The sequence below is a fragment of the Gobius niger genome, assembly GCF_951799975.1.
Source record: "Gobius niger genome assembly, chromosome: 21".
Taxonomy (NCBI): Eukaryota; Metazoa; Chordata; class Actinopteri; order Gobiiformes; family Gobiidae; genus Gobius; species Gobius niger.
In genome coordinates, this window is record NC_136872.1 from 13,808,666 (window position 1) to 13,824,684 (window position 16,019).

Here is a 16,019-nt window from a genome sequence, read left to right on the forward strand (position 1 = left end):
TTCCACCAGAAAGCCTACAAAACAACTGATCCTGGAGCGTTGCAGAGGCCACTGTGATAGAAAGTAAAGGCGCGATGCTGACCATTCATTCATCTGCTTGGTGTCTACAAGGTCAAATACACACAAATATCAACTTTTTTTTTCCAAATGAAAAAGTTGCATAATGCACCTTTAAGCATGAAGAACGTCAAGTTGCTTCATGGCGAATTCAATATCTCTCACAGTAAGGCTGTAGTTGTTACACTAAAGTCTCACATTATAGTACAGCACGCCCCAGTGAGCCTTGGCCACTAAAAGACATAGAGGAGAAAAAAAGGAAAAAAAATCTGTTGTTATACTGTATCTATTGATGAAAGGCTCCACCGGTCGGGCTGTGTGCACTGTATTCACCCCACACTCTATAAGGTCAGTGCAGTCAGGAAACCCACAGAGTGCGGAGACTCGCCGGGCTCCAGAAGCTACTGACCTTCACACTTATACAGGCTGTCTGGGGCTGAGCGCAGTGTTAACAGGGACACTCGCTCAATTCAGAGGAGAGCAACGGTACAAATCCAATTGCGGAGTGTTAGGTTAGGAGAGTGCGTGAAATGTAAAAAAAAAAAAACTAAAAAAAAAAACATAGGCCTGTTATTGAGGGAAAGAAGGAAGTTTCTAAGTTTGTATGGAGGGGTAGCTTTCTATTTTATGAAAAGTTTTTTGAAATTGAGGGCAGCAGAAACTCTCATAGAAAGATGGGGACAAAAAGGGCAGTGAAAGAGTTGTTGCGGTATAGATACAGACGGCAAAGGGGGTAAACAAACTCATTTTATTTTATACTCACTACTGCCACCTCAGGTCATACGTGTAACTGCACCTTCTATATTAAGCTTGTGCATGACGGCAATTCGGACCCGAAGCAACACCTTTTTGAGTGCAGGACTTTAGAGGCAGTTGAGGTGAATAGGTCTGGGCTCATTGTGCACCTTAGGACATCGTTGGAACATCTAGGGGGAGGAAAATACATACTTTTAACATTTTTAAATTACGTATAGTTCCTTTAACCTTTATTTTAACATAATACATAATATAGATCATTTACATTTCTTTTCATATGCTTTGTACCCCCTTTTTTCTGTGTCTATAAATGACTTACACACTGAAAATTGGTGTTCATTTACATTTAAATAAAGAATAAACCACAGTCTTATCTAAAAAGGAATAAATCAACCCCAATTTAATCGTATTTTATAAAAACATAAAAGTAATTTATTTGTGTGACAGTGTTAAGTCCAAGTCCTTAAAACTGTGGTGCTGCCCCCTGCTGTTGTGACTGAATTCTTGATTATTATTATTATTGGCCTCTATTGACAGTGGAGCACTGCTGCCTCATTAATATGCATGACATCGCTCATCAATATGCATGACATTGCTCATCAAAAGTATCGATATTGGAGTAAGAAGTATCATATCGTCCCGCAAAATATCGCGATATTTCGGAAAGAAATAGATGAATTTCTCATGCTTCTACTCTTTCACCACTACTTTACCAAATGCTGATTTATGGATGTATCTCCTACAAATAAAGACACAGGGACACGAAGAAGGACAAAGGGGTTCAAAAGCCCAAGTTTTCACATGCTAACCATAATGTAAATGTTAGCTTCATGCTGCCGGCTAATGCTAAGTGGCTAAGTGGATAAGTGCCATTTTTCCACACGTACTGGATAAACATTATATGTGTGTGCTTAACATATGGATTGTCCACCAGAAATACGTCTAAAAAGAGTGGAAAAAGTTCGTACCCCGTCGCTTCCGTATCGAATTAAACATTTCGGAAGTTGGGTTTGCGCAAGTAAATGAAACGTGCGCAAAGTCGTCCGTTTCCGAGGGAGTGTGCTTCCCGCTCCATTCCGGGCGATGCTCTCCATGTCACAGCCTGATCCACTCTCATCATTAGGCCGTTTGACAGCTGGAGGACATAATGTGCTTTTGTTGGCTCTAACAGCCCCTGTCTTTTATATTAATCAGCGATATCATTCACGGAGAAGCACTCAAGCTGTCTTTCTATGTTTTGCATATCTATGGCTCTATTATGAATCAATTTAGCAACATTTTATTGCACCTGGTGTCAATGCTATGGCAGCTGCTAACAGAGGTGGGAAGTAAGTAGATACTGATGGAATTGGCTAAAAGAGGGGTTATTATGCCACGTCGATTTTGGAAAATGATGTTCCCTCATCAAATACACTTTTTTTTTTTCTTACCATTTTTGACTCGCATAGGTTAACCGGCCCAAACAAACTATACAACGCTTTATGCTTCACACTAAATCACGGTATTTCTCTCCCAAAGGTTTTTGAAGGACCTGCAACCCAATGAAATCACGCCAATTGATCTGCGAGCCACTTATTTCCTCAAAAGCGCCAACACGCGCTCTTTGGCAGCTCCAGTCACTGCTTTATTGGCTGCTCTCTGGGAAACAAAGCTGTGTACTAAAAAAGCAATAAAGCCCGGCCCGTTACGTGATTGGAGCGTGTGGTTACTCTTGTAATTATAGAGTGTCAGGGCAATTTATAACAATGTCAGATCCATAAAAATATCTCAAACTGTTGCATTGATTTTAAAATCCAATAGTCAGCGGGGCTAGCGGCTGATTCGGGGGATTTATTTGTGCGTTATTTGTTTAGGTATGTGAATTAGCTCGGCCCTTTTAGAGTAATGCAATGTTTTGTCCCCCGCAGGTGAAGTGTGACCAGTACTGGCCGACCAGAGGAACGGAGACATACGGCCTCATCCAGGTCTCGCTGCTGGACACGGTGGAGTTGGCGACCTACTGCGTCAGGACGTTTGCACTCTTCAAAGTAAGCAGTGTTGGATTTTTTGTCAAATGGTGCATCAACATCTAATTAACATTTTAGATTCTTAGATGTGAACCGCTGTCCGTGTGAAAACTGGTGATCTTTAACCCTCGTGTGTGTCTTTGTCTTCAGAACGGCTCCAGTGAGAAGCGGGAGGTCAGACAGTTCCAGTTCACAGCCTGGCCGGACCATGGCGTTCCCGAACACCCCACTCCCTTCCTGGCCTTCCTCCGGCGAGTCAAAGCCTGCAATCCTCCCGACGCCGGGCCCATGGTGGTACACTGCAGGTGGGACACAGAGAGACAATGTAATAGACATGAATCAAGGAAAAGGCTTGGAATAATAAGAGTTTAACAGTTTGTAGTGGTCAAAGATTAACCTCTTAACCTCTACTTGAACAGAGCATATTTTCTCCAGTTCGGCCCAAATCTCAAGAAAGAGTGACAAAAGTGCAGCAAAGAAGTGACAAAAAAAGCAATGAAAAAGAGACAAAAATATGAAAAAAGGGACAAAAATATGGGGAACAAAGAGGCAAAAAAAGCAATGAAAAAGTGAAAAAAAATATGAGGAAAAAATAGGACAAAAATACGGGGGGAAAAAGAGACAAAAAAGCAATGAAAAAGTGACAAATATGAGGAAATAAAGGACAAAAATACAGGGGGGAAAAAGCAAAAAAGCAATGAAAAAGTGACAAAAAAGCAACAATTAAAATATGACAGAAATATAAAAAAAAAAAAAAAAAATATGGGAAAAAAGAGACAAAAAAAAACATTTAAAAAAGTGACAAAAGATTTTTTTTCATTTTTTTTAAAGCAAAATAACGACAAAAAAGCAATAAATAAGTGACAAAAATGGGGGGAAAAGTGACAAAACTGCAACAAAGAAGTGACAGAAAGGCAACAAAAAATTGCCCAAAAAAAAGCAATGAAAAAGTGACAACAAAAACACACAAAAAAAAGACAAAAATGCAACAAAATAGTGACAGAAAGGCAACAAAAAAGCAATGAAACAGATCGGTTTTGTAGGTCTTAGCTCTCAGAGGGCCATTGCTCAGGCCTGTAGTAGACTGTAAGCTCTCCAATCAAGAAAACTTCTAGATTTGGGTAAAGCCGAACTGGAGAAAATGTGTTCCGTTCAGGTTGGGGGTACGAGGTTAAAAGTGAAATATTAATCCCCACGGACAAGATCACACGCAGTAAAAACGCCTTTTGAACTTCTGAACAAAATGTGGCTTGTTGGGGACTGACGGAAAGTTAAGTATGACCTGCTGTAAACCCCACTGGCTTTTGCAAAGACATTCTCAAATCTCAAGGTGTTTTTTTTTTTTTTTTTTTTTTTTGACACCACGACACAAAGAGTAGCCGTGTCTTTGCCCTGAGCGAACTTAAACATCTCCCTCCCACGCGGCGACACACAAACGGCCTGTCGCTTTCCCTCTCTCTCTCACTCTCTCTCCGCTTACACCCCTAACATGCCGCACATCAACAGCCCACAAGTCCCCCCGCACATCCCTCGGGTTATTGCATCTAAAACAACTTTCTTACTTTGATGCCAACTTCACTTCCCCCTTCTATGCAAGAGGCCAGACTCCCAGCTTGAAAGGGGACACAGCATGCTTCTGGCTATTTAAAAAAAAAAAAAAGAACGATCTAAATCAGCAGAATGTTGGGAGATAAAAACTCGTGTCAGGGAGTGATAAAAACGGACGAGGGATTACTCCAAAGCTGCATTACGACACGCCGAAGTTAATTAGTTGGGTTGACCAATCTCTTCAAATTGAAAATCTCGACTCGAACAATAAAAGAAAGCGTAGGAATTAATGTCACTGTGCAGATGGGGGCTGCTAATTCCTCTGGCACCGCATCAGATAAAGCCCTCCCCCTGCCACAAATCCTATAAGTACTTCTTCACTAAGTCTTCGCACTGGCAGAATTTGGCCATACTCTGATACACGGTACGGCAATAAGCAGTATACTTGCACTCTTCGCGGTGGCGCAAAAAATAAAAGGCAATCAAGGTTATGAAAAGCAAGTGCAGCCGTCTGGAGTGAACTCGACGGGACGCTAATGAGTAATTATTGCGTGATGTTAATTGCCATTATTCAATCAAATCACCTTTGAAAATATATATATATATCCTGAAAGTACAAATGACTCAATGTTATTTACACAGTTACACGCGACAGAGATGTTTGGTCTGTGGAAAAGATCAGAAAAGTGGAGTTTTTTGGTACATTGAGCTGGGGGTCAGGAAAACACTGCAGTAGCTTTGGCCTACAAGCAATCGATTCATTTTTTACTTGTGGAATTCGATTAATCGCGGTTTGACACATTTGATCATTAATTGCACATTTCCATAACCAAATATTCACAGTTTCATGATTATGGGAAAAGCCCAACAGCTTATTACTGGAATCTCTTAAGCCCTTTCTTGGTCGCTCTCCCAAGGCTTGATAAGTCACATTTTAGTTACATTTTCTTTGGTGCTGAACATTTTGGACAGAATCTACAAACTTTTAGGTTCATAAAGTAGGGTATAAGGACAGAAATAAAATCATTTGTGTTGAAATAGGATAAGTAGACAAGCCTTATTGATGCATAAGTAGCTCTGTGCCGCTTTTGTTTCAAAAAAGTGCCTTGTTTGAAAAGATTGGAGACTCCTGGCTCACAATATGTAGTTAATACAAGTGCTTTGTCTTTCAGGTCATGTGTGTGCTCAGATACAGACGTGTGATGTGATTAATCGCGATTTATTAAATTAATCATTATGTTTTCGATTATTATTATTATTTGTTTATTTGTTTATTTGAATAGGGACAATGCACATTAATTAACATCACTGTAAATGTGCCAGTAGTAGCTCTAAAGCTAGTTTTCAACCGTAATCCGTGGGCAAGATGGAGACGTTTGCCTGCAGCAAACAATATACAACAATAACAACAATTATTAACCTATAAAATGATAAAAGCAGTTCATTAGTATAATCTCACACACAACCTATGTTAACATTCGGCACAAACACTACAGCATAGACAGTTACACAGAGGCAGAAGTACACTGGAATAAGGATTTTGTTTTCGATTAATTGCGATTAATTTTGACAGCCCAACTTACAACATTCACCCCCAAACTAGAACTGATTCTTCCGGGTTTTTAAATATATAATTGAATTAATAAATATAGAAACAAATGAATGAAAAAAATACTCTAATAGCTCCAAGAGTGCCGTTTTTTGCTTTGCTTTTTGCCCTTTCAGGTTCATATTTCTCTTTCACTTTTTCCCTTTGATTCTCCCACAGTAGACGGGGATTTTCCGTGTTTCCCTCCCTCACAATCTGGGAAAAAAGGAAAAACCTATTATGAAACAACATGCATTAAGACCTGGGTCAATTCTAATAACGTTTTATATGCTGGTATATTACATTTTGCGGTCCCACAGCTAATCGCACTGACCGGGGGCTTCCACTCAGCGCACCGACGTAAACGCTGCGCTCTTAGCAACGGCAAAGTGTTCCCTTGCTTTTGGTTCTCGGTTCATTTTGTTTTTCCACTAACCCACGGGTCATGGCTGTTTTGCTCCTTTAGCCAAAGGCCTATAGCGCGGCGTCAGCAGGTCACAGAACAAGTCAAAAGGACATGATTGAATGCTGGGTAGAGATCAGTGGCCTACGCAGCCACCGGAAAGTGGGGTGAGGGGGGGGGAAGAGTTGGGATGAAGTTGACTTAGCCTCAACACCCTGAGAAACAATTGGTCTTTCAAGGCAGAAGTCAATATGTAAAAAGTCATACAAGCAGTAATTTTTTCACAGGTGAGCTGACAGCAGGATATTCGCTAACAATTCCTATGTAATTGCCTTTACCGCTCCTCAGGCTTTATCTCCTTAGCACCCTTTGCAGCTGTTTTTTTTTTTTTTTTTCTTTACACCGTCCCTCTTTCTCTCCTGGCTCTTATTCCCCTAACTCCTGGAAAGCATATTAGTCTGACACTTAATGTGTGTCGACTTCCAAAGCAGCTGGTCCTGACTGGCTGAAAAGGCAGTGTCAGGTCATTAGTGCAGCCGGTCCGCCAGCTCTCTCTCCCTTCAACTGCCAAATGCAGCGCCGGCTTTCTGCACCGCCTCACACTAACACTTGTCCATAAAGAATATGTCCATGCTGCTGTTACATTGTGAGGAAACCGCTTTGTGCGAGGAGGAGGCCTTGAGAAAGAAAAAAAAAAAAAAAAAAAAAAAAAACGAACTTGGAAGTTGGAGGCATCTCGCCACTCCCCCTCCGCTCCTCATCTTCCTCTGTGTCTCTGGAGCTGTCAGACTGTCAGTAGCTCTTGCGGAGGTCATCACTCTCACACACACTGAGGGGAGAAAAAAAAAAAAAAAAGAGAGAGAGAAATGTCCCCAGATCAGGAACAGCTGGGATGGGGAGAAATCTCCAGTGCATCTTCTGCCCAAGGACTAAGGTGTTATAGACCTCGCAGTTCTTCATCCCTGAAAAAATATGAGCAAATTGGGCCCACACACCATGGCGCACTTTTTGGTATATTGTATTAGTGTTCCAATTTTGAAGAGCTTATTTAGTGGGAGCAACGAGCAGCTTTTAAGGCTGATGGCATCACAATTGAATCAAAATCATTGTTTGAACGATAATGAAAGGTTGTAATTATTTAGGTAATGTACTATCCTCTGCAGAGAGCTGAATATTCTGTCTCTATGGGGTCTTATTAGGTTCAAAAGCTGCTGATATTTAGTGCACCGAGATGTGTCTAAAATCCTTCTAAAAACAAAACACTTTATTTAATTTCCCTTTTCAGTCCAAAGTCACCAAAAGTCAGTTCAGTCAGTAATAGGATTGACAATAAAAACAACTTTACACCTGCCTTTAAAGCAGTACTAAGTAGCTCATGCTCCTAGAGGCCATAATATTGCGGTTTTTTTTACTCATTACTTGTCCATGAGAGTAAATACTACGCTGACAGAAAAGACAACGAGACAGAGGGATATTGTACATCCGATTACACAATGGAGATACTTTTTTTCACTCAAACTTGGCTGTAAATACTGTTTAAGTGGTGCTAGCCCAGCTAGCTTTGCCCGTTAGCCTGTTAGCTTCTTCGTCATGATTCCATTAGTGTGTATTGGAGACTCCTACCCGGTGGCAGGGAAGTTGCAATTGGGGTTTTCTGGCCAGAGACACCAGGGGGAGAGGAAAGACCCCCCCCAATCATCCCACTAACACTTGTATTACTACGGGGGGGGGGGGCTACGGAAAGGATTTATTATGGTAAAGTTACTTAGCACTGCTTTAAAAATGTGAATTTCTAGTTTGTTTCTGGTCTACCCTTTCAAAATGGGAAGTGCTATGCTGCCGTTTTGTGTCAGAAATGCACCTGCTCCTCATGGAAGAGACTCCTTTAGCGAAGAGGCAACGTCGGCCATTTTGGGAGTGATCGCCCGGTCGTTTGTTAAAGCCAATGAGTCTCACACATGTCTTTAGTGCAGTCTCAGAGCAGCATGGCACATTACCCCAACTTCGCCTCCGGGGACCAACTTTTACTCCCTCTCGACTTTCTCTCCCCGAGCCTCTCCCCCCGCACACCCCACATCCCTGTGCCTCGGAGCCGATGAAAAACAAATGCTCCATCAGAAATAGAAAGGCGATAGTGGATGGCTCATACCTCGTAGGCATGTCAGCTTAATGGATTGAATAACCTATTTACTTTGGAGTGCCAAGTGCAAGGACTTGTCGTCTCGTCCGTGTTGGAGGAGTTAAACGAGGGAGCGCGGCGCTGTCATGCCCGCAGTAAATAAATTGTCATCCCCAAAACCGTCTTTGTTGCTGAGGCGTGCACTATTAAGACTGTAATGTGCTTGGCCGCGCGATTCGATTGTCAGCAGTATATGCGACCCAACACATCCAAGCAGCTCAACCGGAGCTGTTGGACAAGTTGAGGTCAAAGAGACGCACAAAACACTTCCCTTTCGAGTAGTTGTGATCACACAATAGGGTTACACATTTAAAAGCCCTTTAGTTTGTTTTCGTTTTGGGGGGGTTTTCGCGCAAAGAATGAAAGACAGAGCGTGTAAATTACAAACTGTTAACGTGAATACTTCATACAATATTTTAATCTTCTCTTAAGGCGAGACACTGCAGGTGAATAGGGAAAAAATGTATATTTACAGATATCAATTTGAAACTTTTGCAGTCGATCACTGGCATAAATGTGAGAAAAAAATATGTGGCAAGTTTTCTGTCATTTCATCTTTTCATATAAGAACAAGGTGTTTTATGCCTAAAAAATTCCCATCTTTTCGGCGACGAAATCTGAATAATGGATAGAGCTACATTCAAATTTATGGTTTCATTTTATTTATTAATGAGTTGCCAAGACTTTTTCAGAGGGGATTTTGGATTTCTTGTTTAGTTTTAAAATAAGCTGTTTTTTAGTGGAAAAATTTGTAAAAATGTAATTTTCGCCTTATTTTTTGACATTCAAAACTCAATAAATGGGGCTTTAGGGATTAGATAATAAAAAATCCCTCTGAAAAAATCTTCCAAATATTGTTCAGTCCAAGGCTGGAAAATTTGAAGTCTTTAGGTCCGACTGACGTGGACATAGTGTCGCCACAATGACAGAAAAATGTGTTTTGAGAAAAAGCCCCTTGAAATTGCATTCTCCCATATAAGTCTATGGGCAACCATTGAATCAGCGCAATATTTAAACATGGTTTTGTGAAGATTAGGCATATTTTCTGTTTCTGGGTGAGAGCTTATATGTTCAGAGACCAATTTGGCCCAAAACCTGAAAACTGAAAAAAATGAGTTTTGCCTGTAGTGTCTCCCCTTAAATGCCTTTGGACTTTTTTTTTAATTTACTCCAGGGACAGAATCTTGATTTCAGAGCTCAATTACAACACTAATTGCAATATTTGTCACTAAAAAAAAAAGTATTTCTTTTACTTTCTCCAAAACCTGTCATCCCTAATGTACATCAATGTCTAAATGTTTCATATTGTGCAGAGCCCAAGACTATGAAAGAGCCCTCTCTCCATTGAAAGAACTTCGGTAATAAGCGGTTAGCAAACAAATAATTAGCGAAACGTGCCTTTTAAGTTGTCGCCTAAGCCGAGGTCAGAGAGAAAGCTGTAAAACATTCCCCCTCTTTGACAGAGTGCTTTTTACGCCCTTTACACGCTAATGTACAAATGTGAATCCTAATGAAGAGACCTGCCTTTCAGCGTCTCTTCCGCGGCTCTTATGCCATTTGGGTGCACCGCGCTAATCTAATGGCATTAATTAAAGTCAGCTGCACTTCTCCTGAGTTGCCCGGACGCATTAATAAAGCTCTCCGGAAAAAAAAAGAACCCATACCGTCCAAAATTGCATCCGTCTATCCACTTTTGTTGTCGCATCCTTTGTAGTGGCACTTTCCCCCCCGAGAGAGACGAGATAAAGGTTAAATGTTGCCGCCGCATAAGTGATTAGCCCTGATGGGTTTGAGAGCACAGGTGGGATCCAGAGGGGGGTGGGATTCGAAGTATTAAAGAAAAAAAAAAGAAAAAAAAGCCAGAAGCGAAGCCATACTGACGGCTGCAACTGCCAAGGACTCCTCCGCACAGCCAGCCACTTCTGATTTAATTACACTCCGAGCCAAACGGTCAGTCCTACGGAGACACTCCTGGCAAAGAGTTAAGCCTCCTGTTTGGACTTATCACCCGGTGCAAGGGACTTCTTCAGGTGGATGTGTTTAGCTGTTGGTCCAGTCTCACAGGGCAAGAGATTAAGGAAAGAAGTTAAGTGTTGCTTTTGCCTTCAACGAAAAGTTTTTGTTTTGTCATTGAGGGTACTGTTTTTAGCGTCCCCCCTTTTTTTTTTCCCCCGTTCATTGCAGTGCCGGCGTGGGTCGCACCGGCTGCTTCATCGTGATCGACGCCATGCTGGAGCGCATCAAGCACGAGAAGACGGCCGACATCTACGGCCACGTGACGCTGATGCGCGCCCAGCGGAACTACATGGTGCAGACGGAGGACCAGTACATCTTTATACACGACGCGCTGCTCGAGGCCGTCAACTGCGGCACCACCGAAGTGCCCGCCCGAAACCTCTACGCCTACATCCAGAAACTGACGCAGATAGAGGGAGGGGAGAACGTCAGCGGCATGGAGCTGGAGTTCAAGGTACCCGAAGCCAAAGATGAGCTCATTGTGAACCAGGGCAAGTTCCCCCGAGTCCCCGTTAGGTTCATGAGACAATATGGGGCCTGTGGTTTTCCCTTTGCCAGGGATTTGACTCATTGTATAAGCCCAATCTACTGTATGCTTTTCCGTTGTTTCTGGTTCGCCCCCATCTATATGTCCATGAAGGGTTTTTTTTGGTTTACATGCAGTCTGAAATGCCAAACATAGGGTTTGACTTCCCAGATGACTGTTGCCAGAGTGTGTGTTCCAGCAGTATAAAGTGAATTTACAACAAGGAGGCGTTCACAGTCTGGGGTTGCACAGGGATGCCTCCCATGTCACAAACCGGTGATGTGTTGTGATGGATTCTGCTAAGAAATGATAAAGCACTAGATTAGACAAGGTTTTGTCCACTCGTGTCTGACCTGGATATCCATTTTCCTGTCGTTTTATCATAGCACATTTGTACTCCGGATCCCTGTGACACACTCTGATGGTAATCTCGCACTAGTTCCATACTTCATTTTTACATGAACAGTGTCAAAGCAGAATAAAACACAAGGCAGTAGTGTGTAAATTTCATCAGACCCTTAATCAGCTTTGGATTCTCCTCACTCGGCTTGAGACTGTTCATAGGACTCATATCTTATCTTGTTCAACGCACTCAGTGTGTCAAACACAGACAGCCACAGGGGAAATAAAGGAAGAGGAGAAATGCCACTGTCTTGCCTCATACTGTCTCACTAACTGATGAATTTCTATCTCCCATGCAGCGTTTAGCAAACACTAAAGCCCATACATCGAGATTCATCAGTGCCAACCTACCGTGCAACAAGTTCAAAAACCGCCTTGTTAACATTATGCCATACGAATCCACACGAGTGTGTCTTCAGCCCATCCGAGGAGTGGAGGGCTCCGACTACATCAATGCTAGCTTCATCGATGGGTACAGGTGCGTCCCAAAGCCTTCCTGGTGCCAAATACAAACTTGTACATATGGGGCCTATTATAAACTTTGTACGTTGTTTCCTCAGGCAACAGAAAGCCTACATCGCCACACAGGGGCCTCTGGCAGAAACCACCGAGGACTTCTGGAGGATGCTCTGGGAGCACAACTCCACCATTGTGGTCATGCTTACCAAGCTCAGAGAAATGGGCAGGGTACGGTGCTATGTTACACAATATTTTCTATCATGTCAAATACTGGCAGCACAGAATTATTGTGACCAGTGCTGCATTTCTAAGTGGTGTTGTTGGTATTTCCACAGGAAAAGTGCCATCAGTATTGGCCAGCAGAGAGGTCAGCCAGATACCAGTACTTTGTGGTGGACCCAATGGCCGAGTACAACATGCCCCAGTATATCCTGAGGGAGTTCAAAGTGACTGATGCCAGGGTGAGAGACGACAGGATTAAATTTGACACTGATAATTACATTTTAGTAGCTGTGAATATAAAAATCTGCAGCTCTCCTCAGTCTGCCCTGCTTCTGTTTTTACATGTTTTTATCCTCCTTCATAGTGTGCCCTTAAATGTTTGGATTTCCAAAGGCTTGGATGAATTTGCCTCTGCCTTAATGAAGCTATTTAAATGGTTGGCTGCTAAATGCCCTCTGCCCAAATGTACTTGTGCAGGATTCATTAACTCCAAATGTGGCATATTTGTTTACACCAGACTATGGCCTTAAGTGTAACATGAACATTAATACATATTTATGAAAATATGACACGTGTCAATGCGTAAAAACAAATGGTGCCGGCAGCGAAGAGCTGCCAGACTTTAATTCCATCAAAGGCTTCCTTCCTTTGTAGTGCGCGTTAACACTCTTCTCAATAGGATTTTTACCTTATCAAAGGGATACAATATCACATACCTAATAGGCTCTGCTTAAAAGTTGATTCTGCAAACACCCTGACAGGGATGGCCCATCAAAGGAATTAACATCTTTAGTATTTGTTTTAATATATTCATGGAAAATGACTAGCATCTTAATATTATCCTTTTAAGATTTGAACCACTGCTCTTGAGTCAGACTCACACAAACATGATGGAGACTTGCCTGGTTTTCTCATTTGTGGTCTGTCTGTTCCCAGGACGGCCAGTCACGGACGGTAAGGCAGTTCCAGTTCACAGACTGGCCTGAACAAGGAGTGCCAAAATCAGGAGAGGGCTTCATCGACTTCATTGGCCAAGTGCATAAAACGAAAGAGCAGTTTGGCCAAGATGGACCTATCTCGGTCCACTGTAGGTAAGTCACCAGTAACCGAGCTGGACAAACGCCCTGACTGCTGTCCTTTGGCATAGACAGCACAATATCTTTAAGACGTCAATCACACTGACCTTTTGTCTATGTCTCTCTCAGCGCTGGTGTGGGTAGAACTGGTGTTTTCATCACACTCAGCATCGTGTTGGAACGGATGAGATACGAGGGCGTAGTAGACATCTTTCAGACCGTCAAAATGTTACGGACGCAGAGACCAGCCATGGTTCAGACAGAGGTGAGACGAGCGTCATACCACAAGGAATGCACGCTCAATAAATGCCTGTTGTTTCGTTTTCCTTCATAAAAGGTTTTAACTACATCATTGAAACGCCGCTTCATTTAGTTTCCAGGTTTTTTCTTTTTTTTTTCTCCAAGGACAGGAGCATAGTTAGCAAACCAGGCTAATTACACAGATAAAAAAGAAAAGAAAAGAAAAAGCAGAACAATGACAAGAGAATCTCTGATCTACTGAAGCTAAATCGCCCGCTTTCTTTGTTTTCCCAGGATCAATACCAGTTCTGTTACCGCGCTGGCTTGGAATACCTGGGAAGCTTTGATCACTATGCAACGTAAGGGAGCCAGGACGGGGAAGACAAAAGCAGAGAGGGCCCCTCGGATAAAGCAGCAAGCCTCTCTACTGAGCCATAAATTCCTGCTTCAGAAAGAACTTCTAAAAAACCCCCCCTTGCTAACAACTCATTCTGTGTTGGATGTTGCGTCAAAAAAATTCTTAAAAGATTATTACAAGAGGACCAAGTATAAACCCCCCCCCTCCGACAAAAGACTTGCCTTGATGCAAGGCGAGAAGAATCCTGACTGTCGAAGCATCACACGGATTGGAAATATCTTCTTTTTTTTTTTTTTTTTCCTCCTTTTTTTTCCTTCTTTTTGGCTTCGAGGATTCACTTTTTTTTGGGCGGGGGCGGGGGCCGGGTGCTCATAAACCAACTCTTTAAAAAAAACATTAAAAACGAGAGGGGAGGCACACCGAACTGCTGGGTAAGGGAGGGAGGGGGAAAAAAAACTCCCCCCCGACCCCCGAAAAAAAACTCCACAAAATGCACATTGTAAAGAAAATTATCTCAATCAAAAATACATACCATCGAAAAAGAAAGAAAGAAAGAAAGAAAGAAAGAAAGAAAGAAGAAGAAGAAGAAGAAGAAGACAACGACACTGCTCGGTCCGCCACAGCAAGGACAAAGTAGTTAAAACTTATCAACAAACAATCCCTAAATCCTGTCACGATGTTCATCACTCAAGCGCGGGAGAGGGGTCGAGAAATATGCTCTACGAAATAAATGAAATGATTGATTATTTAGTTTTTTAGTACTTTATTATACAGCTGATATGTGCTTTTTTTGAACTGTGCAGATTTCCTTTTTTTACACAAAGTTGTCGCTTCGAACGGAGCGATGAGCCGTATTACGTATTGTTTATTTTACGCTGTAGAACTGTTCTGACATAACGTGCGTTTTGTTTTTCATTTTCCCAGCAGAGAATCTTTTTTTTTTTGGCAGTTACTTTGTCCCTCTTCACTCTGTCGCACATAGGAATGAAATTTTACTACCAAAATGTAACACTATGTCATTTTTTGTTTTTGTTTTGTTGTATCTGCTTTTGTCCATTTCCATGATTAGAATAACAACCATCAATTTTACACCGGGCTTTGTGGAATCAACAGGGATGAGCAAAGTATGAAGCTGCTGCTATATACGATTATCTTAGTTCTTCCATGTAAGAATGAGAGCGAACACGACATTATCGGATATTATACGAATATATAGATATATAAATAGATGTCAAATAAATGTAATATATGTGAAAGTATACATACGACAAAAATATAAATGATATAATTTAAATATATTCATAAATGACTGATTTATATGGAGGTGTTTGAAATGGCGATTGTCCGAGGGAAAGGTTTCCGCAGATTATGGGGGTAAAAGAAGAGATACTTCACTGGAATGCACATCAAAATGTAATCCGAGCGAGTGCATCTTTTTCTTGTGCAATAAATGTGTCTTTTATTAGATTTTTTTTTTTAATCATTATTATTATTTGTATGGCATAACGGTTCCCATGCGCATCACCACCACACAGTCCGTAATGAATTGGGGTTTACGCAATAGGGCAAAAAGTACAAAGACCATCAACCAATGTTTTTTTTTTGTTTTGTTTTTTTTCCTTTCACATTTAGAGTGCCTTATATTTATGCCTGTTCTCGGTTTCAATGTAATCTAGATGTTCCGTGTACAAATGTAGTCGATTTACATGAGAGTATTCCTTTGTCATACGATGAGATTATATATGCAAATAAGAACATTTTTCTGACGTTTCGTTTTCAGTGGCCTTATAGTGGCTGAGTGAATTAGAATAAGCTGTTAATACTTTCCTGAACCTCCTCACCACTTGAGGACGCAATAGTTTCCAAACGTTTTGTTTTTTTTGTTTTGTTTTTGTGAGGGGGGTACAATATAAAGAAATGAGGAGGGCAGTAACAAGCGCATTCAGGCCCCGGTTTAGGAGGATTCACGAAAGGCGTCACCAAAGGGTTCCTTCTTCATGCCTTAGGTTGCTGAGAGCAGACTCGGAGAGAGAAAAGCGACATTGGTTCTGTCACGCTGACAATCCACACGTAGCGTTGGGAGGAAATTATTTTAGTTTGTTTTAGGCAATTCGATGGCTTTGTGGATGTGCATTCCAGGTGCTTTCTTTCCCTACTCAAGCCACTCTTTCTTTCTTTGTTTT

At 41.7% G+C, this 16,019-nt stretch overlaps 1 protein-coding gene across 39 annotated transcripts in view; it reads left to right on the forward strand.

Annotated features, from left to right (window-relative positions):
* The window catches only part of LOC306980831 (receptor-type tyrosine-protein phosphatase delta), a 441,722-nt gene extending 427,571 nt beyond the window's left edge, over positions 1-14,151 (forward strand). For 12 of the 39 annotated variants that reach the window (XM_079580306.1, XM_079580309.1, XM_079580276.1 and 9 more), the window contains 9 exons: positions 2,721-2,840; positions 2,970-3,124; positions 10,722-11,007; positions 11,781-11,959; positions 12,042-12,168; positions 12,276-12,401; positions 13,099-13,253; positions 13,368-13,503; positions 13,773-14,150. In XM_079580306.1, coding sequence (XP_079436432.1) covers positions 2,721-2,840; positions 2,970-3,124; positions 10,722-11,007; positions 11,781-11,959; positions 12,042-12,168; positions 12,276-12,401; positions 13,099-13,253; positions 13,368-13,503; positions 13,773-13,841 — 1,353 coding nt within the window. In that variant the 3' untranslated portion in view covers positions 13,842-14,150. Of the gene's footprint in view, positions 1-2,720; positions 2,841-2,969; positions 3,125-10,721; positions 11,008-11,780; positions 11,960-12,041; positions 12,169-12,275; positions 12,402-13,098; positions 13,254-13,367; positions 13,504-13,772 lie in introns of all 39 variants that reach the window. The other 27 variants (XM_079580285.1, XM_079580288.1, XM_079580286.1 and 24 more) reach the window with 8 other exon arrangements.
* The last annotated feature ends 1,868 nt before the right edge of the window (positions 14,152-16,019 follow it).